The sequence below is a fragment of the Hemiscyllium ocellatum genome, chromosome 2 (assembly GCF_020745735.1).
Source record: "Hemiscyllium ocellatum isolate sHemOce1 chromosome 2, sHemOce1.pat.X.cur, whole genome shotgun sequence".
NCBI lineage: Eukaryota > Metazoa > Chordata > Chondrichthyes > Orectolobiformes > Hemiscylliidae > Hemiscyllium > Hemiscyllium ocellatum.
In genome coordinates, this window is record NC_083402.1 from 33,713,952 (window position 1) to 33,736,498 (window position 22,547).

Sequence of the window (22,547 nt, forward strand, 5' to 3'; positions counted from 1 at the left end):
CAAGGAGCCCCAGCAAAAGTACAGGTCATAGGAATTGGGGGAAGACTATCAAAAAGTAAAGCAAAATACTCCAGATGCTAGAAATCTCAAACAAACAGAAAATTGTACAGAAATTATATTTGACTCAAAACATTATATCTCTTCCTCTCCTGACAGATGGTGCCAGACCTGGGTTTCTCCACCATTTTCTATTTGTGTTCTGGAAATTCTTCACTGGTTGAAGTCATACCTAATGCAAAGAAAAATTGTTGTGTTGGGAGGTCAGTCATCCAACTCAAGTTTCTCAGGGTAATGTCTTTGACCCAACTGTTGTCAATTGTTTCATCAGTGACTATCATAAAAATGGGAAATGGGGATATTCACTTATGATTGCACAAAGTTTGATGCCCTGTGTAAACCCTCAGATATTGAAGCAGTTCATCCCAAATACAGCAAGATGAGTCAATACCAAGATTTGAGCTGAAAGGTAGCAAATAACATTGGTGTCACACAAGTGTGAAACAAGACAGAAGCTAACCATCATCCATTTACATTCGAATGGCATTACAATCAACAAATCCCTGACTAACACCATCCCAGAGATCACCATTGACCAGAAACTGCATTCTGGTCCTGTTCCTTTGATGCTGCCTGACCTGCTGCGCTTTTCCAGCAACACATTTTTTAAGCTCTGATCTCCAGCATCTGCAGTCCTCACTTTCTCCCAGAAACTGCATTGGACTCCCTACACAAACAGTGGCTACAAAAGCAGGTCAAAGGCCAGGAATATTGAGATGAGTAACTCACCTCCTGACTCGCCAAAACCTGTCCATCTATAAGGCACAAGTCAGCAGTGTGATGGAATACTCCTCACTTGCCTGCATGAGTGCAGCTCCAACATCACTCAAGCAGTTTGAAATCATCCAGGACAAAGCAGCCCACTTCATGGACAGCTATTCTACAAATATCACTCTCTCCATTAGCAAGGCTCAGTAGCACCAGTGCATAGCATCCAGGAGATGCACTTTAAAAAAAATCACTTTGGCTCCATAGCATGCTCCAATTCCATAACCACTTCCATCTTCAAGGACGAGCGCAGAAAATATGTTGGAACATTACCAGTTACAAGTTCCTCTTCAAGCCATTCACCATCCTGATTTAGATTTATGATCGCTGGGTCAAAACCTTAAAACTTTCTCTCTAACACCATTGTAGATGCATCTACATCAAATACACTTCAGTGGTTCAAAAAAAAAAGCAGCTCAACAGCATCTTCTCAACTGGGAAGGGTAATAAATGCTAGATCAGACAGCAATCGTCATATCCCGTGAAATGAATTTTTAAAAAATTCTTTGGTTTGTTTCTGTTCACTTTGCTTCTTGAATTTTATTTTGACAAGAGTAAGACTCTTAATATAAATGCACCCTTTATCCACTCTTGTAACACCATGACACAAAAAAGTAAATGCAACAAAACTTGCATAGATTCCTCATTAACAAGTACACTGTGTTTTCAACAAAGGTTAGGATGTTATCTAACAGAAGAAAACGCATTCAATGTAGAGATCAATACTTACACCACCTCCTACAGGAATCTTGTCCAATGAGGATTTTGCCTTCAGATGTTTTTCCTGTAAAATCTTTTGTTTCTGTTGAAGACCTGGTTCATTAAGTGTGCAAGTATAAATTAAAAAGCTTACAATTTTTACTTCACATGCTGCAATTGTGTAATTGCAAACATATATACATTGATGTTCTTAAAAAGGAAAAGAAGAGTAATTATATGGGGGGGGGGGGGGAGGGAAGAGAGAGAGAGACAGACAGACGGACGAGAGAGAGAGAGAGAGAGACTAGAGAGAGACAGAGACAGACAGACGAGAGAGAGAGAGAGAGAGAGAGAGAGAGAGAGAGAGAGACAGACTAGAGAGAGAGAGAGAGAGAGAGAGAGAGAGAGAGAGAGAGAGAGAGAGAGAGAGACAGACTAGAGAGAGAGAGAGAGAGAGAGAGAGAGAGAGAGAGAGAGAGAGAGAGAGACAGACAGACTAGAGAGAGAGAGAGAGAGAGAGACTAGAGAGAGTGAACACATGGCTGCAGTAAGAGCTTCAGATACCTGGTGAAATTTGGGGCTCATTCTGGGGTAGGTCCCACAGCAGAGGGGGTGGGATTTGCTAATGCTCTTTGGGAGGGTTTAAGCAAATTCAACATGGGGGTGAAAGCTAAATTGTAGTTCCAGTGTCCAAGAGGTTGAGAGCAGTGCAGTCAGAAATGGAGTTTCAGAATTGCCAGAGTTCACTGGCAAGCAGGAAGGTGGTTTAAAGTGTGCCTACTTCAACACCAGGAACATCTGGAATAAGGTGGGCATATTGAGGTTGTCAGCCCTTGAGCCATCACAATTGCCTTAGATGTATGGACAGGCTATGCTCTTTTTGAAAAGTGAGCAGCTGTAGTAATGAGCTCTCAAGGTAGGGCTCATGCAGCAGATTTTTATTGGTTCTTTATCAGATGAATCTTTCCTCTCAACACTTTGGAATATTTGTGGAGGGAAGGTTAAGCGTGCCAAACCTGCTCAGTTTTGGAGAGCCCAGTCCTGAGCACATCCATTTCTGGCCACCTCTTTATTTAGATGGCAAAGAGGGATGACACAGATGAAATCTTCAGGACTCAATACCAGGGGCCACCTCTCAAATCTCTGGATGTCTGATGATGTGGCACCATGATTTTACAAAGGTGGAAATAAAAGCTTTCATATCCCTCTGTTTGCTAAATCAACCCAAGCAGTTGATGCGTCTGCCATCACTCCCACCTGCTCAAATTTCCATATCTGAATCTTCTGCCATGCTGTTTGTGACCAGCATCTCTGCAGTTGACAGACAGGGACAAGTAAATGTCTGCTAGGAAAGATGATGTGGGGCAAGAGCATAGAATTTAATCCTGCAGGGCATGTGATACATTTCCACATATCGGAGTCCACAAGTGATCCTAAGTGAATATCTGTGCCTATAACTGTGTCAGAGCCAGAATAGACCTCTGCTTGGTGGACCATTTACATCCCATGACCACAACCATCTTCCATCAATTGCACAGCCTCAATTAGAACATGCAGCTCTAATTTGTAAACTTGGGGGTTGGTTTTTATACGTCCTTGCAGGAGTTTCTAGTCTTTTATCAAGAACTGATCAGGGTCTAGAACATCATCACTTTCAGTTGAAACTCCCTATCTTTGGAATAGCAACAATCCTCTTGAAGCCGCTGACCAAAAAGTCTCCATTACACATTCATATATTACAATGTTATTTCTAACAACACAGATAAAGTTCTTTACAGGGATTAGCAAATTGTATTGCTTCAATCAACTATCTGTACGTGCTGTGGCATTCCAACTCTGCTATGCAAAGGAAGTGGAGGTTACAGTTAGGAGGTTTATTTCAAAACAGGCGTTTGACATGGAGAGTTTTCTCCATGGCAGTTCACTGAATTGAACACAATTAATTGCAGAGTGTTCCAGCACAGCTGCAACTCATATGCTTAGAAAAAAATCCATGTTTTATATCCATGTAAGGACGTTATAGTTATTGCTTCATTATCAGAGGACAGTACTCATCAATTTCTTCAAACCCATGCTGATGTATGATCACCAGTTGTAGATGGAAATGGGAAGATTGAAGGAAATCCTCGTGGGTCTCTGATTCAGGTTGGGGTTGGCCATTAATAAATCCAGACTGAAGCTGTTTGGCTTTAAAGTCTCTTCTGCATCCAGGTGATGTTCAGTGGTAGTGACCCTACCTCTAGGCAAGGAGGCCCAGATTTAAGTTCCACCAACTCCAGAGGTGTTATAACAACTCTGGACAGATTGATTAGAAAATAAAAATCTACCTAGTTTCCCTCAACACCTTCCATGACCACTGGGTTTCAGCATCATATCTGGAAATACTATATAATTCAATTTGTTAACTATAGCTTTTGTTTTTGCTCAAGTATCAATGAGCAGCAGCTTTCGCTAGATTAGAAACTTGCTAGTTGGAGCAAGAGAAATGTAAAAAGGAACAGACTAACACAGTGGGGATGAAGAGGTTGATGTTTGTAGTATGGATCTCCTTAAAGGGTCTAAAGGTTGATCTCTGTGCAGACCTTCACCGCCGTTATGTACAGTCCATGAAACGAGCAGAAATAGGCCATTCAGCCCAACAAGCCTGCTCTATTATTCATTAAGATCATGGCTGATCTGATAACCCTTAATGCCCCACTTTGCCTTTTCCCCATAACTCTTTATGATCAAAAATCTGTCTATATCAGTCTTGAATATACTTAAAAACCCAGCCTTGACCGCTGTGGTAAAGGATTCCAGAGATTCATTATCTTCAGAAAAGAAATTCCTTATTTGCCCTAACCGTATGACCCCATATTCTGAGATTATGCCATAAGACGTAAGAGCAGAAATTAGGCCATTTGGCCCTACGGGTCTGCTCTGCAATTCCACCACAGCTTATATGTTTCTCAAATCTATTCTTCCACTTTCTCCCATTAACCCTTAGTCCCCATGACAGTCAAAAACTTATCTCTGTCTAAAATATACTCAACGGCCTGGCCTCCACAGCCTTCTGTGGCAATGAATTTCATAGGTTCACCATACTCTGGCTGATGAAGTTTCTCTTTATCTCCATTCTAAAGGGTCTTTACTTTAAGGGTATGCCATCGGTAATAGAAACACTTTCCCAATGTCCACTCTGTCCAGGCTTTTCAGTATTCTAAGTTTCAATTAGATCCCCCCATCCTTCTAAGTTCCATCTCAGAGATCCAGAATCCTCAAACATTCCTCATATGTTAAGCCTTTCATTCTCGGGACCAATCTCACAAACTTCTTCTGGGACCTTTGCCAGGGCCAGTACATGCTTCCTGCGGTATGGGACTCACAATTGTTCACAATACTTCAAATGTGGTCTAACCAGAGCCATGTAAAGCCTCAGAAGTACATTCCTGTTTTTATATTTCAGTCCTCTAAAAGTAAATGTCAACATTACATTTACCTTTAACTACCAACTCAACCTGCAAGTTTATCTTAAGAGAATCATAGACTAGGACTCAAGTCCCTTGGTCAGATTTCTGAATTTTCTCTCCAATTAGAAAATAATCCATGCCTCTATTCTTCCTACCAAAGTGCATGATCTCTCACTTTCCCACATTATACTCCATCTGGCACCTATTTGCCCACTCTCCTACTGCAGCCTCCCTGTCTCAATATTACCTGTCCCTCCACCTATCTTTGTATCATCTGCAAACTTATCCAAAATGCCCTCAGTTCCTTCATCCAAATCATTAATGCATTAAATGAAAAGTTGTGGTCTCAACACTGATCCTTGCAGAATACCACTTATCACCGGCTGCCATCCCAAGCACATTTTTATCCCTATTCTTTGTGCCAGACAGCCAATCTTCTATCCACGCTAATACCTTGCCTGTAATACCACAGACCCTTAGTCAGATGGGAGAAAGAGAGGACTGCAGATGCTGGAAATCAGACTTGAGGATGTGGTGTTGGAAAAGCATAGCCAGTCAGACAGCATCTGAGGAGCAGGGGAATAGCCGTTTCGTGCATAAGCTCTTCTTCATTCCTGATGAAGAGCTTATGCTCAAAATGTCGATTCTCCTGCTCCTTGGATGCTGTTTGACCAGCTGTTTTTCAAGCACCACACTTTCGACCCTTATCTTAGTCAGCAACTTCCTATGCAGCACCTTGTCAAAGGCCTACTTGAAGTCCAGGTAGATAACATCCATTAGCTGTCCTTGGTCTAACCTACTTGTTACCACCTCATATTCTAAGATTTTTCAGGCATGATCACCCCTTGATGAAACCACACTGACTTTGCCCTATTTTACCAGGCACTTCCAAGTATTCAAAACTCTCATCTTTCATAATGGACTCCAAAATGTTATCAATGACTGAGGTCAGGCTAATCAGCCTGTAATTTCCCGTCTTTTGCCTTACTCCCTTTTTAAACAAAGGATTTTTCCAGTTACATTAGCAATTTTCCAGTCCTCTAGGACCTTCTCTGACTTCAGTGATTCCTAAAAGATCACCACTAACGCCTCCACCATCTCTTCAGTTACCTACTTCAGAACTCTGAGCTGTCGTCCATCTGGTTCAGGTGATTTATCCACCTTCAGGCCTTACATGGTGACGGCCACCATAGTGACCTCTATCCCCCCGACTCTCTCGAATTTTTGGAATATTACTCATGTTTTCCACTGAAGACTGAAGCAAAGTACTTGCTCAGTTCCTTTGCCATTTCTTTGTTTCCCAATTACTACTTCTCTAGTGTCATTGTCCAATTGATATAAATCTAAACAAACTCTTATGATGTTCTTTTATACTACTAGCTAGCTTTTCCTCAGTTTTAGTCTTTTGTCTCCTTTTTTTTGTTATTGTCATTGGTCTGTGTAGGTGTATGTTCACAGACTTTCCCCACAAAGAGGAAAGGACCTCTAACTTTCTCCTCATCAAGCCCCCAAAATAATCTTGTGTGTGTTCTAATAAAGCCATCTCTCATTCTAAACTCAACACTGATTTCTAGAAAATAACAGATATTCCATTTTGTGACATCTGATTTGAAGTAGTGAGATGTTATCAAACGATCAACATACCTGGTGTCATTCTAAGCATTTCAAGATTTGGGCTGATTGGTTTTTCTGATTTTCTCTGGCTGTTTTCAACACTAGAGCTGTACAACATAGAACATTTATTTAATAAAAAAAAAGACTCATTTTACTTATTAAGAACTGTAGATGCTGAATATTTAACAAAAGAAGCATGTTGGAGCAACATCACGGCAAGTCTGGAAGGATCGGTTTTCTGTATACAGAGTTAACATTTGAAGTCCAGTGATTGGTCATTACATTCTTATTGTAAAGCTATCAGGACTGATTTTAACCTTAAATCAGTAACAATGACAGCAAGTATGCGCAGTGGGTTGGGTTGCTTACTTTTCTTAAAGTTTGTGTAATGAGTGACTGAGCCATTGTGCTAATTTCCCATCAAAAGTTAAAAATCAGTGCTAAGACTCTTACCAAGTAATTTCAAGGGCAGAGACTACAAACAGTGGATAGAAATGATGTGTAGGTATATGAATATAAGGTGAGAGATTGGCTCTAGATAATAGAACCAGCACTGTCACACAAACTCAAATGAACATCAAAATTCCCTTAGCTTGAAAAATGCTCTAAGTAATGATGAAGTGTGATTTGCCAAATGTGGGACACTGTGGGACATCTGGGTTTGTGTTGATTATATAATAGCACGTAAAACACCAGGGGAGAAATCAGAAAATGTCTGCCATTTATTCAAAAAGTGATAGTAATCAGGCGACAACATTTTCTTGTACTTCATGGGCATGGCAACAAACAAGTAAAATTTGACTTAAATTGGACATGGCATTAATTTGAAAAATTGGCTTCTCAAACCCGAAATTAACAATTCCCACTAGTCTCCTGGATTAAAGGTCAGTGCGCTTTGCAAGCTCATTCTATCTTCCATTGCACGCACACAAAAAAAGGAATCGGTTATCCTAATCAGGAAACTGAGTATTATCCATGACCAAGTTAATAATGGACAGTAAGATCACATGCCAATTTAAAATTTCTGCTGCATCTGAGATTCTAACACATTTGAGGATGAGCCACATGAAAGACTGTTTATTAAATTCACAGCTGTGGTCATTCAGGCAAAATCCTGAGAAATGTAAATTGTTAAATGGTTAGTGGGTTAAAAACAAAGACTGTTCAATAGTTTCTCATATTGGAATAGCAGTAGTACTGAATGGGTCTCTCTGTACTGACTGTTGGGCTGTCAAACCTGCTAATTGACACATTATCCTAACACAAATGTTCAAACAAGCAGATGGAGCCAAAACACATGCAGTAGATTCAGTGAGGATAGCTCATGTTAGACTGAGATGGACAATAGAAATGCAGACAGAAAAATAACAGATGAATTTTCAACCAAAAGAATGTAAAGTGATTGTGCATGGGAAAGAAAAAAGGCAGTAATGATGCTGAAAGGTATAGCTAAAGGAAGGTTCTCAAACTCAGTGCTAAACTTGCTCAGCTGTAATGACTAAATCAACAGAGCTACATGACTGAAACGAAGTGCAAGTGGCAAATGTTTCAATCAAACTGTACTAATAATTCTCTGGTGAAACAGCATCAGGAGTGTCTCCTATGCTGATTAGGAAAAGCTTCACAACTGGAGAAAAAGAATAGCAAAGTCTGGAGAGAAAGAACTCAAGAAGGTGCTGCTCATTCAAGGTTGCATTTTGAAGATGCTGCTGAATGCGCTTTTAGAATGCAATGCTACATTCAATAAAAAAGGGAGCAAAGCCAGTACCCTTGGGTCAAATGTTGCTGTTGACTAATACATACAAAGCACACATTGACACAAATGACTTTTTTAAAAAATTTGGACATGCTTAAGGACAATAGGTTCTCCACATAATAGTAACTGCAGTGCAGAAGACAATTTGTTCAGAGTTTGAAATGCTTTGATGTGGTAAAGCTTTATACAAATCCAATAAAAATATTTAAAGATTAGCAAGACTGACTTCAGCAAACAGTTAGGCTTTTCATTGATTTTTCATAGTTAACAAAAGTACTTACATCAGATGATTCAATGTGTTTGAAATCAGGGGAGTCACCAATCGCTGCCGTGGAATAAAAGCTGTCCTGCCTTTGAGATTAGGAGTGTCCATGTTTTCCATTCTGTTCGCAAGGAGTTGCTGAGACTGCATTTTTACTTCTATTTGGAGGTTCTTGCATGGACTGCCAGCTACTTCTTGAACTTTGTTTGTTCTAGGAGTAGGAACCATAATGCAGTACTCTGACCAACTATCCTATAAAAACAACAAACTATTTAAATTGATATAAATTCCTTATTAAAAATTTAAACTTATGCATTGGGTTACTGAGTGTAAGTTGCAGTGAAAAACAGAACACTAAAATTATGCACCTGTACAGACTGTTTAATTCAATCTGTGGAAATATTGTAACATTTGTACTAAGTAAGTTGGCCACTGTTTGTGTAGATGGGTTAATTTTTGTCTGCTTACTGGTCCTATTGGAAGAGGAGCCAGTTAGCTTACAGCAGAGAATGCGGTCATTTGATCATTCAGGGAAAGAGCTGCCCAATTAGTTACACACCCATTTCTTTTTCATAACACTACAAAGTTGTCGTTTTTCAAGTACATATCAAACTATTTCAAAAATACTATCAAATCTACTTTCATAACAATTTCAGGCAGCGAACTCCAAATATAATAACACACAAAAATAATTTCTCTCCAACCCTCTGGTTTATTTGCCACTTACCTTAAACATATATCAATTGGTTACTGATTGGTCTCATAGTTGAAATATGTTTTCCATTATTTTCTCCAAGTGGGGAGTTTTTACATCTCTGGGATGATACTTCATAAAATAAAATAACTTCAATAAATTTTGAAATTCCATTAAATCTTCCCTTACATTCTCCATCCTAGGAAACAACCCCACCTTCATTAGTCTCAGAAGGTTCAATAACTTAAGTGATTGAAAAGATACTTGCAGCGCCTGAAAATTGAGAGGAATTCTGGCAAAAATATTTTACTCTTTAACACCATACCATACACTGCATCAAAATCTTAAATATAATAATGCCAGCACTAATCAGTTAAATTAAATAAAACAGAATACATTTTTATTTCCAAATAAGGCAATGTTACAATTAAATTATTATGAATTCTAATATTTTTACCAGCACATGATTTTTTTTTGCCAGAACCATGTGGGATATCTTTGATAGATTCACCACCATCAATCCTTCTTACTGGTATTAATCAAGCTACTGATGCCAAGGATACCCATAAAATATCTTAAGTTAAAAACAGGCTCTAACTTGATTACACAGTAAAGGTTTATTACATTTACTTAGCGACAAGTTACATTATATCAAAGATACACGATTGTCTCGTGAGGCATCGGGCTCAACTTAAGAAAAAGTACACATTACTATTTCCATTATACACTGTTGGCACTAAGAACATACGCTGGTACTGCAGACTAGAGTCCCTTACATCCTGATGGATGGAGCTACTTATGACATCAGTTAACACGTTCTGCTCTTAACCATCTTGTCAAACAAGAATAGTTAGATAAAAGCTACGAATGCAGTCATTGCCAGAAACTAAGGTCGAGACAGTCAGATCATATTCTGAAATACCAACAACTTGACATTGTTTGCAATGGTTAACATATGCACCAATTCTGCATTTTAGAAACAGGTAAATACTGGAAGTACACGGCTGGCCTGTGAGTGACAATTTAGAGAGATTAATGTCTCAAATATAATTAAACCCTGGAAAATAAACAAACGAACAATCTATATTGGGGGCGGGCGGAGTGTTACCATGGTCCTGTTTTTATAACCCACTAAACGATTTTATCTCCTGCTTTCCACCATTCTGCACCTGAATTTCTGATTGCCAGTTTGCAAAGCCCGCTGTGTGACAGGGTATTTTCTAGTAAGAAATAAAACGCACCACAGTTTAGAGACTTCCCCTTCCCCAGCTCCCAGACCTTGGTTTATGCGGCACCAGGATAGACTGTTTCCTGATGTTTAGCTCATGTTGTAGTCCAAGTGGAAGCCGACCCGAGTCCCGACTTGCCTTCTCCTGTCCGGGGCCCAGTAACCAGTTCAACCCTCGTCACTGAGTTGCTCAAACTGCTCCCGCCTCAAGTTGAACTCCAAATCAAATTGAACTGACCAGGTTGGTTAGACCTAAGTAATTGAACGAGCACAGTGTCCATCGATGCCACCCACAATCGATTCAGTAGGTGTGCTGTGATCGACGTGTCCAGGAACCAAACAGAGGTCAGGACCGGCCCACCAATAGACCAATCACGCCGTGGATGGGCGGAACCAGAACCACCGGCAGTTGAAAAGTACCGCGCGCTGCCTGACTGAAGCTGGATCCCGGGAGTAATCCATAGAATGGAGTAAGAGAATAGTTCACTTTATTGAATTGAGCATGATATGATTACTGGGCACATTTTTCCCCCCCCTGTTTGAATTGGAGCTGATTGGGTTGGAGTTTCACCATTTCCCCTTTGGGATTTGTTTTCGGATGCTGCTTGTCCTCCAGGTCTTGAGAAGTGGGACGATGAGCGCCAGTCAGTCATCGCACTCTCCATTCGGACAGAAAGCTGGAGAAATAAACAATGGCGTTGGCCATTACTGGTGCATGATATACCATCTCCCATCCTCCAGCAATTTCAAAGGAAAAGAAACCCCGAGTTCCAATGAGCCCAGAAATATTTGGAGGGATGCACTTCTTTCACTGTGAACAAACCATACTTGATTTTTACACTGCACCCTACAAATTGCACCATTCGCATGTTGTAAAGGTGAATGATAATGGTACAGGGAGGGGAATGTTACATGTGTTATTTTATTAATGTTCTGTGAATTAACTCAAGTGGTAAAAGAGTAAGTGACTGCGAAGGAAATGGTCTCAATTAGAGACAACCGGTTTACATAAAGGGGATCAAAGAGAAAAGAGTAAAGGTACAAAATCAAAATAAAAGAATAAACTTTTTTTTAAAAAAAACTCATCCTTGTGATGAATTAGTAGAAGGCTACTTGTGCGAAATGAAATTACATGATCGTTATGATCAGTATCAGTGGAACTGCTTTTCCCAGAACCAAAAACAGAAATTGCTGGGAAATCTCAGGTCTAGAAATCAGAGTTAATGTTTCGGGTGACCCTTCTTCAGAACAGATGATGGCTAGGAAAAATAGCTTTTGTGCAGAAGATTGGGGAGGGGGGGGGAGCGGTGAAGGAGAGAAAGGGGTAAGGAGTAAACAATAGGTGAAATAGAGCCCAAAAACAGAGAACAGTTGGACAGACAAAGGAATGGATAATGGTCAGCCTTGGGGAATGAATAGCTGCTAATGGGGGCTTGTCATGGGTGGTCCCTCACAGATAAAGATGACTCACTTCCATTCTCAGGGTGAGTCCCTAAGTGGCTGTATAAACTTATACGGCGAGCCTGGGCTCTGTTACACTTGGGGCAGAAGGTGTGCATTGGTGCAGTAGCGTGCTCCTTTTGCTGTTTTCACCTCGCTTCCTTTTTTTCCCCAGTGGCTAGTCTCAAGCTGTTTAATGCCTTCCCAGATTCTCCTCCTCCATTTTGCACAGTCTTTGGCCAGTGATTGCCAGATGTCTGTGGAAATGACACACTTTGCATTTGAGGCCTTGAGAGTATCACTGAAGTGCTTCCTCTGTCTGTCGTTTCAAAGTTGGGAGTAGAGGATCTGCTTGGGGAGTCTCATGTAAGCCATATAGATGATGTGGTCAGCTGATGAAGGGTGGTCAGTGTCTTGATACTGGGGATGTAGGTGTGGTCGAGGACTCTGCTGTTGGTGCATCTTCCTTCCCAGTGAATTCACAGGACTTTGTCCAGGCAGCGTTGGTGGTATTGCCACAGTGTCTTGAGGTGTCTGCTGTAGACAGTCCACCTCTCAGAGCCAAATAGGAGTATGGGAACCACCATAGCTCTGTAAATCATGATCTTGGTATCGGATGTGATGTTGTTGTTCTTGAACATTATTATTGTACTGTGTAATAGTAGACCATGTAATAACAAGGCCTAATGTGTAGGGTTTAGGGGTAAGGACATGGGAGAAGGTGCCTCAAGCCCTAACATTGTTGAACCTGATATTGAGTCCAGAAGGCTGTTGAGTTCCCAAGCTGAAAATGAGATGCTCTTCTTTCAGCTTGCACTGAGCTTCACTGGAGTACTGCAGCAAGCCTGAGACAGAGATGTTGGCCAGGAAACAAGGTAGCGCGTTCAAGTGGCAGCAACTGGAAGCTCAGGGTCTTCTTTGCAGACAAAATGTAGGTGTTCTACGAAGTGGTTACCCATTCTATTCTTCATTTTCCCAATGTATAGTCAAGGTATTTGTAAGAGTCAGTTGACTATACATTCTCACACCCTATTTCCTGTAAAGATCCTATTCCATTTTCTCAGTTCCTCCGTTTCAGTCGCATCTATTCTGATGATGCCAACTTCAACAATGGGGCCTCCGAAATGTCCACCCTCTTCCTCACCCAAGAATGCTCCAGCACCGAAGCGCTCAGCCAGATCCGACCCATCTCCCGCATTTCGTCCCTTACCCCCATCTTCCCTCCCACAACAGCGATAGGGTCTCCATTGTCCTCACTTACCATCTCATCAGGATCCACATCCCAATGATCATCAGCTGCCATTTCCGCCATTTCCAGCGGGATGCTGCCAATAGGCGCATATTCCTTTCCCCTCCCTTGTAGGACTTCCACAAAGACCATTTCTTCCCATACACCTGGTGCACTCCTCCTTCATCCTCAACACCCCCGCTCCCCAATAGCTCCATAGAATCTTCCCCTGCAGCCGCACAATATGTAACACCTGCCTGTTTACTTGCTCCCTCTTCCATATCCAAACTCATCTTCCAGGTGAAGCAGTGCTTTACCTGTACTCCATTCAATCCAGCCTACTGATTTCACTGCTCACAATGTGGTGTCCTCTACATTGACTGTTAGACAATGCAAATAAGGTCGAGAGGCCCACTGCTGTAGATGTGTGCAATAACAGCTTTTAACAGGTTGATTAGAAAAATAGGTCAAATTTTCAAAAAATAAATAACATAGGCAAATAATAAAATGCTTGCACCTATAGAGGAATCCAAACTAAAAATTATAAATGATGTTTATGAATTAATAAATCCAATAATGAATTTAGAAGCACAACCCTACCATTGGAGCAGTTGAGATGAATAGCATAGCTGTTTTTAAAAGGAAGCCGAAAAAGTATATGAAAGAGAAAAGATTGAACAATTGTCTAATCAGGTAATATACATTGTGTGGGTGAAAGCTTGTGTCAAAAGTAAATAAAACCAAAACAATTGGATGGATTGATATGTACTTGTGCTGTAAGTACAATGTAATTAACTGGATCAAATCAGCTAGTAATTTATTTGTGAAAAAGTGGAACTCATAGAACCTATCTTCACAGATTGTTGCATGTTTAATCAGCTAGTGATGAGTCCTGTGCATTAACGGTATTCTTCCAGCAAGCGCTAGCCCTGCTGTCTGTACAGATGCTGACTGACTCTTGGAGTGTTTGTATTTCTTTTTCACATGTTGTTTAAACCTTGTTACAGTTTCTAAATTTGTTATAATAGGAGATGCAATTTGTAGACTGTGTAGTCTAGTAATATAGTCAATTGTATGATTGTGTACAAATCAATTGAAGAAATTCATTGACATTTTTTAAAAGGAGGTTTAGTAAAGCAGCCTTATTGTTGCAATCTTAATAATAAGAATATTGACAGAAGAAAAAGTACGGACTTGTTTGAGATTTTAAGAATTTTTTAAATTCCAGCTTGATCATAAACTAGGGAATTATAATAACTGGCTTACATACATCAACATTCTCCAAACAACAGTGAGAAGAAATTTCTAAATAACTTCGTTTTGGTGGTGTTTTTGAAGGATAAATTCCTGCCTTGGTGTTGGCTGTGGCTGTGATGGTTTCTGCATCTGAGGATTTTTGATTCATACATGAATGTCACTGACTAGGTCTGCATAAGCTACCCAACCCCAATTACCTTGAAAAATGACACTGAGGCAACCCATCCCTCTTTATCTTGAGAAGGTGACATAAGTGCCTTTTATACCCTGCAAACAATATGGCCTGTAGGTATGTATCTCATTTGTTGTTCAGAAGAAAGTTACTGTGTTTTTACCAGCAATACCTGGATAATTGCGAGGTGATGCATTTTGGAAGGTCAAACGTGAAAGTTGATTACAGGATTAAAGACAGGATTCTTGGCAATGTGGAGGAACAGCGGGATCTTAGTGTGCAGGTACATAGATCCCTTAAAATTGCCACCCAGGTGGACAGGTTTGTTAAGAAAGCATATGGTGTTGTGGCTTTCATTAACAGGAGGATTGAGTTTAAGAGCCGTGAGATCTTGTTGCAGCTCTACAAAATTTTGGTTAGACCGCACTTGGAATACTGTGTTCAGTTCTGGTCGCCCTATTATAGGAAAGATGTGGATGCTTTGGAGAGGGTTCAGAGGAGGTTTACAGGATGCTGCCTGAAATGGAGGGCTTATCTTACGAAGAGAGGTTGACTGAGCTTGGACTTTTTCATTGGAAAAAAAGGAAGAGAGGGGGACCTAATTGAGGTGTACAAGATAATGAGAGGCATAGATAGAGTTGATAGCCAGAAACTTTTTCCCAGGGCAGAAATTGTTAACACGAGGGGTCATAGTTTTAAGCTGTTTGGCAGAAGTATAAAGGGGATGTGAGAGGCAGTTTCTTTACGCAGAAAGTTGTGAGAGCATGGAATGCGTTGCCAGCAACAGTTGTGGAAGCGAGGTCATTGGGGATATTTAAGAGACTGCTGGACATGCATATGGTCACAGAAGTTTGAGAGTTCGTACATTAGGTTTACCTCACATGAGGATCAATGGTTGGCACAACTTCGTGGGCTGAAGGGCCTGTTCTGTGCTGTACTGTTCTATGTTCTATGTTCTAATAGCGAAGGAACAACAATGTTGTTCCAAATCAAGATGGTGTGTGGCTTGGAGGGAAGCTTGTGAACTGAGTTGTTGCGATGAGTCTACTGCCCTTGATCTTCTAGGTTACCGATTTAGAGGGGCCATCAAAGGAATTTGACAATTTGCAGCAGTACATTTTGTAGATGGTACACTGTATGTCAGTGACAGAGAGAGAATGTGTTTAAGATGGTGAATAAGGTGTGCAATAAGCTTGGTTCTTTGTAGTATTGAGCTTCTTGAGTATTTTTGCAGATGCACTCATCCAACAAGTGGAGAACATTCTATTGTGTTCAAAATGTTAACTTGTAGATGTGAACAGGCTTTGGAGAGGCCAAAGCTGGCTTATACATCACAAATTTCCCAGCGTCTGAGATATAGTTTATAGAGAAAGTATTTTTGGTCAAGGTTAACCTTCTAGGATGTTGGTGGTGGAATAGTAAATGATGGTAATGCCATTGAATGTCAAGGGGAAATGTTTAGATTTTCTCTTCAGAGCACCTGTGTGGCACATATTATCAGTCACTTAACACCCAAACGTAAATATGTCCAGGTCTTGCCACATTTGGCATGTGATAGTTCAGCACCTGAAGTGACATCAGCGGTACTGAACACTGCAAACATCACCATTTCTGACCTTCTGATGAAGAGAATGCTATTAATGAAGCAGCTGATGTTATGTTCAGAACACCACAGTCTCCTTGTCTCCAGTTTTTTTAGGTGAATAGCTGATGAGTAACACCCTTCAACACTGGTAGTCAGTGCATGCTTCTACACAAACATCTTCTATTTCACATATCCAGCAGTTGCATGACTTTTAGAATTTGTAGAATGGTAGCTCACTACCTTTTCTTCTATCCTCCTAATTAGGAAATGCTCAGTTTCCACAAAAACTGATTGTGATTCACTCTGCATTCTTAAAAAATTCATATTCTCAGTTTTCAATCTTGTGATATTTGTTCTCTCTTTTATCAGTTCTGAAGCAGACACACAAATTCTTCAGGAGCTTGGTTCTTCCTGCATGAAACTTGGACAGTTAGCACTTGACAACTTCCATGTAGCACCAGCAGTTGATCAAAAACATCCTGTTGGAATGAATTCCATTTTACACCTCATGTGGTGAGTAATAGCTGTGCATTTATGTATTGTATGGTTAATTTTCTACAACATTTTTTCATTGTAAAAATATTAGAATATACTTTTGCTATGAAGTCATTAAAATAATAATAATGAAAATTTTATGTTCAGGAAATATATTTTGAAAGTATTTTATTTGAATTTACATTTTAGAACTTAATTTCATTTCCTGGCAAATTCCAACTTGAAAGCTTCATTTGAACTTTTCCTAGCTTGTGTTTTGCTAATCGTTTGGCATAGAAAGTGTACTTTGGCCCAAAATTCTTATGTTTGAAATTGCTGTCCAATTCATCTCACTTCTCTCGTCTCTCTACATCTCTACAAATTTTATTCCTTTCCATGCATACCAGTTCCATTTTGAAAGTTTATGTCAAATCTGCTTCTCCTACAACTTTATGTACTGCTTTCTAAAAGTATTGTAACTTGCTACATTTAAAAGAAATTCTCCAGTTTGAATATTTTACCAATTACATTCAACCATTTCAAGCACTGTTCTGACTGCTAAACCTCCTAATGTGGAAACAAGATCAGTTTTGCATGTAGATGGCTTATTTTATTATATCAAGGTGCATTTTCCTTGGAAGCATTAAGAAACTGTGCCTATCCAACTTAAAAATCTAATGTGGTTTTTTTTTAGGGAAATATGTCTGTTTCATAAAGTATAATTATGGCATGACACATCAGTTTCTAATCTAAATTTGGGCATACAAATGATGTGATAAAGACTGTCAGCTATAAATTAAGATTTATGTCAGGCCTCATTATACTGAAGTTATCTTCAAAGAAATTGAAGAACACCTTTGCTAAGTAAACAACTTATTCTAATTCTGATTACTGGTAGGCACTATTGTGTAAGTGGATAAAATACAGAGAGAGGCACCATCCAGGGTTTGGTGGGGAAAAATCTACTGTAGCACCTTGTTTTGCTGGTTAATGGAAACATTTTCATTTTCTTCGGTTCTAACTTCAACTTAATGTCTTATGCAGTATTTCTATTTTAGCTAATTTTGATCATGACTTCAATAAAACTTGGTAAAATGTAAACTTCGTTCACATAGAACAAGGTTAATTTTCTTATTATTCATTCATGGGATAAGGGCATTGTTGACTGGGCCAACATTTTCACCCATCCTCTTGAGAAGTTGGAGCTCAGCTGTCTCTTGACCCACTGCAATTTTTTGGTGCAGATAAGCCCACAATGCTGCCAAAGGTGAGGGGGGATGTCAATATATTTCCAAGTCCGGATGCTGACTGGCTTGGGAACTTGAAGGTGGGGGTGTACCCATGTATCTCCTGCCTTTGTCCCACCAGATGATAGTGGTCATTGGTTAGGAAAATGCTGTCTAAGAAGCCTTGGTGAATTTCTGTGGTGTATTTTATAGGTGGTGAATGCTGTCACTGAATTTTCTAAATGTGGTGCCAGTCAAGTCGATTGCTTTGTTCTGGGTTGTATAAAACTTCTTTAATGCTGTTGGAGATGCACTCATCCACACAAGTGGGAGTATTTCATCACATTCCTGACTTGTGCCTTATAAGTGGACCGAATTTTAGGGAGTCAAGAGTGAATTGCTTGCTGCAGATTCCTAGTCTCTGACTACTTTTGTAGCAACAGTATTTGTATAGGTTTAGTTCAGTTTCTGGTTAATGGTACTTTCTAGGATGTTGGGGGGATGGGAACCTAAGGAGAGGCTCTGAGTTAGCTAGAGTGAGCGCTTAAGGAAAAAGAGAATCAAGATAGTAAATAAAAAGCAAGAAGCAGCTGAGCAGTGCAGCACTAGCATGTGGAAACCAGGTAGTGACAGAAAAAAATGAGAATGTTTAAAAACAAAAGTTCTCCTGGTTGAGGTGTTAGCATTAAAAAAACAAAAGCATATAAACCAACATAAGGGTATTTTATCTTAATACTTGCAACATTTGAAACAAGGTAAATCAGTTGATGGCGCAAATGATCGCAAATGGGTATGTTTTAGAGGCCATTAGAGACATGGTTGCAGGGTAGTCACGACTGGGAATTAAATATCCAGGGATATCAGACTAATCAGAAGGACAGTCAGGAAAGAAAGGGAGATGGTGTAGCTCTGATATTTAGTGATGACATCAGGACAGTAGTGAGAGATGATATAGGTTCTTGGAGTAAAAAATGAGGTCTGCAGATGCTGGAGATCACAGCTGCAAATGTGTTGCTGGTCAAAGCACAGCAGGTTAGGCAGCATCTCAGGAATAGAGAATTCGACGTTTCGAGCATAAGCCCTTCATCAGGTTCTTGGAGAGAAAGGTTGAATCAATGTGGATGGAAATTAGAAATAATAAAGGGTAAAACTCATTAATGGGCATAATGACTCCAAATAATAACGTCACGGAGTGGGCAATAAGCAAAGAAATAACTGATGCATGTAAAAATGGTAAGCAATTATCATGGGGAATTTCAAACTATATATTGGTTGGTCAAACCAGGTTAGTCAATGCAGTCTAGACGACGAGTACATAGAATGCATCCACGATAGTTTCCTTGAACAGTATGTAATAGAACCGACAAGGGAGAAAGCTATCCTAGTTCTGGTCCTGTGTAATGAGACAGGATTAATTAATGATCTCATAGTCAGGGATCCTCCCACAGTATGGTTGAAGTTAAAATTCAGATGGAGGGTGATCAGATAAAATCCAATACTAGTGTCTTGTGCTTAAACAAAGGAGACTACAATGGGATGAGGGTGGAGTTGGCTAAGGTAGACTGGGCACAAAGATTACATGGTGGGACAATTTGAGGAACAGTGGAGGACTTCCAAAGTGATTTTCCACAGCGCTCAGTAAAAATATATAACAGTGAAAAGGAAGGACTGTAGGAGAAAGGATAATTAGCCACGGATAAGTAAGGAAATAAAGGAGGGTTATAAATTGAAAGCTAATGCATACAAAGTGGCAAAGATTTGTGGAAAATTAGAAGATTGGGAAATCTTAAAAGATTGACAGAAAGCCACAAGAAAAGCTATAAAGAAAGTTAAAATGGATACGAGAGTAAACTAGCTCAGAATATAAAAACAGATAGCAAAAGGTTCTACAAATGTATAAAACAAAAAAAAAGTGGCTAAGGTAAACATTAGTCCTTTTAGACAATGAGAAGAGGGATTTTTAAAAATGGGAAATGAGGAAATGCATGTTGAACAGGTATTTTTGTGTTGGTCTTCACAGTGGAAGACACAAATAACATGCCAATAATTGATGACAAGGAGGCTATGGTAGTTGAGGACCTAGAAATGATCGTTATCACTAAAGAGGAAGTGGTGGACAAATTAATGGGGTTAAAGGTAGACAAATCCCCTGGCCCTGATGGAATGATTCTCATAGTACTAAAAGAGATGGTAGGGGAAATAGCAAATGCACTTGTGGTAATTTACCAAAATTCACTGGACTCAGGGGCAGTTCTGACAGGTTGGAAACAGCAAATGTCACACCACTGTTTAAAAAGGCGGTGGACAAAATATGGGTAACTATAGGCCCATTAGCTTAATTTCTGTAGTGGGAATAATGCTTGAAGCTATAATCAAGGAAGAACTAGTGAGACATCTGGATAGAAATTGTCTCATCTGGCAAACACAGCTTGTTTCATGAAACGCAGGTCACGTTTAACTAATTTATGGAGTTCTTTGAGGATGTTATGAGCGCAGTGGATGACAGAGAACCCATGGATGTCAGAAGGCATTCAACAAGGTGCCGCACAAAAAGCTGCTGCATAAGATAAATCTGTGCAGTTTTAAGGGTAATATATTAGCATGGATTGAAGATTAAATAATTAACAGTAAGCAAAGAGTAGAGATAAATGAGTTATTTTCAGGTTGGCAATCAGTGACTCGTGGTGTGTCTCCGGGATCAGTGTTGGAACTGCAATTGTTTACAATTTACATAGATGATTTAAAGTTGGAGACCAAGTGTGGAGTGTTAAAGTTTGCAGATGACACAAAGTCAGTAGAGCGCTATAGATAGGACAAGAGTCTGGCAGATGGAATACATTGTTGGTAAATGTGAAGTCATCCATTTTGGTATGAATAATGACAAAATGAATTATTGTTTAAATGGAGAAAAAAATGCAGCAGGCTTTTTTTAAAAAAAGTATTCATTTGTAGGATGTGGGGATTGCTGGCTGGCCAGCATATATTGCTCATCCCGAGTTGACCTGGAAAAGGTGGTGGTTGACCCACAATGTCATTAGGGAGAGAATTTCAGGATTTTGACCCATTGACAGTGAAGCAACGGTGATATATTTCCAAGTCAGATGGTGGGAGGCTTGGAAGGGAACTTGAAGATGGTGGTGTTCCCATATGTCTGCTGCCCTTGTCCTTCATTGCTCGAGGGATTGAGCTTTATAGGGTGCTGCTGAGGCCACATCTATAATACTGTGTACAGTTTTGGTCTCCTTACTTGAGAAAGGATGTACTGGCACTGGAGGGTTGCAGAGGAGGTTTGTGAAATTGATTGAGAGGGTTGGTTTATGAGGACAGATTAAGTAGACTGGGACGATACTTATTGGAATTTGAACAATATTGGGGGATCTTACAGAAACACATAAAATTATGAAGGGAAAAGATAAGACAGAAGCAGCGAGGTTGCTTGCACTGATGAGTGCAACTAGAACTAGGGGGCATAGCCTCAAAATAAGGGGGAACAGGTTTAGGGATTGAGTTAAGGACGATCTTCTTCACCTAAAGGGCTGTGTTTCTGTGGAATTCCCTGCCCAGTGAAGCAATTGAGGCTACCTCATTGAATATTTTTAAGACAAAGATAGATTTTTGAACAGTAAAGAAATTAATAGTTATGGCGAATGGGCGGGTAAGAGGAGCTGAGTTCATGAAAAGATCAGGCATGACCTTATTGAATGGCAGAGTAGGCTCGATGGGCCAGATGGCCTACTCCTGTTCCTATTTCTTATGGTAGTGGGGAAATCAGCAATATTATGTTATTTGAATGCAGTGGAGTAATTATTAGATTAGATTTATTTTTGCTGGAGATGGTCATTGCATGGTATTGTGTGGTATGAATGTTACTTAGCATTTGTCAGTTCAAGCCTGGAGAATGTCCAGTCCTTGCTGAATTTAGATATGAATTGCTTTAGCGTCTGAGGTAACTCTGTGTTTTTCATACTCTGTGCTTAAAGAAGAAACTGCAGTAAGCCAAATTTGGAAGCAAGGAGAAATTGGTTAAGGCAGTGTTTGAAATGGGCAATACTTAATTTATGATCCTACGTAAGACAATGATTTCATGGCAGTGGCCTCAGGTGTTTCCTATTTCACCATAAACATGATATCCAAAAGGAGGAAAAACATACTCTATCTCTTCCTTATCATTCTGCCTCAGGGTAGTTGTGGAGCAGTAGTAGTGCCCCTACCTTTGTGCCAGAAAGTCTGGTTCAAGCTGCACCTATCCTGGATGCATGTCCTATCAAGTTGATTAAAATAACCACCAACTGTGGTTCCATGCATCTCCTTCCCTATCCTGTGTCAGTCTGGTACAAAGAACAGAAAATATTTGCTATTCATACAGTTTCTGTTTTTTTCTCTTTTTAGGTTAAAGGACCAAGTAGTCCAACAAACAGTGGAACTGGAGACTCGGGTAAAAGGTTGTAATGCTTATAAACTTTCTATGTCATTTAGGTACACCTCAGCTTGAGGGCTCAATAGTGTAAGTGTTCTTTCTTTGTCTTAAAAGCAGTGTTTGAAATATAATAGAATAATGCTTTCAACAAGTTAGTTTATTTCCTCATTTGGGCCATATTTGATAGTCTAACATTGAAAAATAACATTGGTAAGAGAAAC

The 22,547-nt window shown here is 39.8% G+C and overlaps 2 protein-coding genes across 4 annotated transcripts in view; one reads left to right on the plus strand and one right to left on the minus strand.

Annotated features, from left to right (window-relative positions):
• Positions 1-10,767, minus strand: part of LOC132827029 (uncharacterized) — a 44,799-nt gene extending 34,032 nt beyond the window's left edge. The window contains exons 1-4 of one of the 2 annotated variants that reach the window (XM_060843436.1): positions 10,578-10,767; positions 8,625-8,857; positions 6,618-6,694; positions 1,556-1,638 (exon numbers count right to left, since the gene is read on the minus strand). In XM_060843436.1, coding sequence (XP_060699419.1) covers positions 1,556-1,638; positions 6,618-6,694; positions 8,625-8,833 — 369 coding nt within the window. In that variant the 5' untranslated portion in view covers positions 8,834-8,857; positions 10,578-10,767. Of the gene's footprint in view, positions 1-1,555; positions 1,639-6,617; positions 6,695-8,624; positions 8,858-10,540 lie in introns of both variants that reach the window. The other variant, XM_060843425.1, reaches the window with a different exon arrangement.
• A 145-nt stretch (positions 10,768-10,912) lies between these two features.
• The window catches only part of cenph (centromere protein H), a 28,732-nt gene continuing 17,097 nt past the window's right edge, over positions 10,913-22,547 (plus strand). The window contains exons 1-4 of one of the 2 annotated variants that reach the window (XM_060843458.1): positions 10,920-10,997; positions 12,778-12,898; positions 16,579-16,722; positions 22,299-22,351. In XM_060843458.1, the coding sequence (XP_060699441.1) occupies positions 16,625-16,722; positions 22,299-22,351 (151 nt within the window). In that variant the 5' untranslated portion in view covers positions 10,920-10,997; positions 12,778-12,898; positions 16,579-16,624. Of the gene's footprint in view, positions 10,998-12,777; positions 12,899-16,578; positions 16,723-22,298; positions 22,352-22,547 lie in introns of both variants that reach the window. The other variant, XM_060843449.1, reaches the window with a different exon arrangement.